Source organism: Limulus polyphemus, unplaced genomic scaffold (genome assembly GCF_000517525.1).
Source record: "Limulus polyphemus unplaced genomic scaffold, Limulus_polyphemus-2.1.2 Scaffold3525, whole genome shotgun sequence".
NCBI classification, from domain to species: Eukaryota; Metazoa; Arthropoda; class Merostomata; order Xiphosura; family Limulidae; genus Limulus; species Limulus polyphemus.
Genome location: NW_013669135.1, coordinates 21579 through 24442, shown reverse-complemented (window position 1 = coordinate 24442; position 2864 = coordinate 21579). Strand labels below are relative to the sequence as shown.

At 31.4% G+C, this 2864-nt stretch overlaps 1 protein-coding gene across 1 annotated transcript in view; it reads left to right on the top strand.

Moving 5' to 3' along the window:
* LOC106469521 (Down syndrome cell adhesion molecule-like protein Dscam2) overlaps positions 1–2864 on the top strand; it is a 120162-nt gene that overhangs the window by 103574 nt on the left and 13724 nt on the right. Inside the window, exon 24 of the mRNA XM_022398060.1 lies at positions 20–118. Coding sequence (XP_022253768.1) covers positions 20–118 — 99 coding nt within the window. The remainder of the gene's footprint in view (positions 1–19; positions 119–2864) is intronic.

The following is a 2864-nucleotide window of genomic DNA, read 5'->3' as shown; positions in this document are numbered from 1 at the left end:
GTATAAAACTCCTCAACAGGTTTTCCTGCTCCAACTGATCTCAGAGTGATCAGAATCACTTTTTCAAGTGCACAGATTTCTTGGAATATGGATCCACGATTCAAAGTACAGCTCACAGGTTGGAAATTACTTATAGTTATAATTTATATCTATCATGTCCATTGTACATAGATATCTACTGCATTATATCACCTCAATGTATTATTTGCTGCCACATATTTCCTAGGATCATTATAGTTATAATTTATATCTATCATGTCCATTGTACATACATATCTACTGCATTATATCACCTCAATGTATTATTTGCTGCCACATATTTCCTAGGATCATTATATTATATTTTTCTACTCTTATCCCAAAGTGTTTGCTATACAATATCCACTGAACACTGTTACTTAGTTTTCTTTGTATCTCATATCGCTGCTATTCACTTTTTTGAGTCGGTTTTGGTATTTCAAATTTTTATATAGCAGAATACTTAGAGTATCTCACTTTTATTTAGCTTCATATAATAATACCCTGCTGTTTGTTATACAGTTCTGTAATTTCTCTTCTCTAGATTTCCATTCTAGAACATAAATACAAAGGTAGACCGGTTAAGTAGATTAGCAGTGTTGAAGTGTGAACAAAATGCATTTGGTTTGTGTTGGTTATTAAGCTTCATTTTTTTTTTAGTATAAATGTTGATGAATGTCTTCTATTATGTCTTCCAGTGAGTCAGCGGTAAATTCACAGATTTACAACGTTAAAATATGGGGCTCGATTCTCCGATAGTCCATAGTGCAGCTTTGCGCCAAAACAGAACAAAGAACTCTTTTTTTTTTTGTAATTACTGTTGGACTTCTGTCTTTGCTACATTTTTAGTTGTTCTTCTTCTCTTCATGCATGGAACGGAACAGCTTCGATTTTTTAAAATCATAATAACACATAATGTTATAATGTATTCCATCACACATTCAGAATGTTCAATAGCTTTATATAAACGTTTTAAGATTTAAATTTACGTTTATATGCGAAGTTTTTGAAGAAGTTACAGCATGTATTCTTCATTTAATTAAAAACATTCAACGACATTTAAAAGCGCCAAGCGTTAATTACACAAAGAGTGTTTTTTTTATTTAGATGCATTACCCTGTTTGTAGTATAATTTCGCGAAATAGTAATGAAATTAGAAAGAGTGTTTTTTTTATTTAGATGCATTACCCTGTTTGTAGTATAATTTCGCGAAATAGTAATGAAATTAGAAAAAGTCAGATTTCATACTCAGATCACTGATAACAATCTATTTGAACATTTAAAATAGATTAGTATTTCGTTTCTATATATTTATATATGAATAAGTAGAAATTGGAAAAAAAAAATGCAACTGTGATTACTAAGCCTAAGGCGAGATAGCTCTCAAGTTTTATATTATAAACTACACATTTATTTGTATAAATATGCTGATTGGCAAGAAATGTAAGTTTTACTGAAACAAATAAAGTTTCATGAGTTAGATTAGGTAAGTAGCATACCTATTTTAAGCTTCTCTAAGAAACCTCTGTAAATAAATTCAATACCATTTCCCACATACACAGCTGATGGAGCAAACTTAACCACATACCTTTTGAATTTACGAACTAGAAAATGTTGTTTAATAACAACACCATATACTTAGAATAGCAACAAAAGAACAGGTTACTGAAAGAGCCAGTCGTAATATACTAATGGCATGTGACCAAATTTCTTCTCACGTGTTCGATAACGTTTACAATGATTGTTTGCCACTCTTCCAAAATATCAGTTGTTAACACAAACTTAGTTTTCGAAATCGGAAAATATTTTATTTGTCCAAACTTAGATTAAACAATTTTCCAGAAAACTCCTGAACCAATAAGAATAAAAATGAAGGGAGATCCATAAGTGTGTCTCCAAGGGAACCAAATCTCCAGATTGTCGATGATGTGATTTAACGTGAAAGAAAAAGAAATAATTATTTGGCTTAGTAAACAGATTTCGGTGGTATATTCTGAGGGGCATACTGGAAGCCTCACAAATAGTTAGTATATGATTAGCTAAAATATTCTTTGAGAAATTTTAAATTCAATTAACTTTATTTTAAGATTTCAATCACAAATCGAACAACAGACATTATTGACTAGTGAAAAGCCGTTTTTGATGCGCGCTGTTCTTTTGCTGATATTTTTCGTAGAAGCGAAATTTTGATAGAGATACGGCTCGACAAAAATAGATAAATACAACTATTTAAACCATAATTCAGAAAATTACTTAGAGCATTAACTATCTTAATCATATTTCATAGATTGAAAAATAAAAAACAAAATTAATTACTTGTTGTACCTTGTATTAGCCCCCCAGTGGCTCAGCGGTATGTCTGCGGACTTACAACGCTAGAATCCAGGTTTCGATACCCGTGGTGGGCAGAGCACAGATAGCCCATTGTGTAGCTTTGAGCTTAATTACAACCAACAACAACAACCTTGTATTAATAATATTAAGTTAATCGAATATAAAAAGCTATAATCATTGATTAAAATATTAAAATAAACAATTTGGATTAAACTGTATATTGGATTTTTTATGTTCCATTTCAAACACACAAAAAAAAAATCGCCATTTTTTGGCGCCGAAAATTAAACCACATCGAAAGAATATACAAATAACGCGAAATGATTTGATGTATTTTGATTATGGGGCCCTCCCAGTGGCACAGCGGTATGTCTTCGGACTTGCAACGCTAGAATCCGGGTTTCGATACCCGTGGTGGGTAGAGAACAGATAGCCTATTGTGTAGCTTTGTGCTTAATTACAAACAACAATTATTAGAATAATAACATGCTCTTTACATGTTATTATTCTAA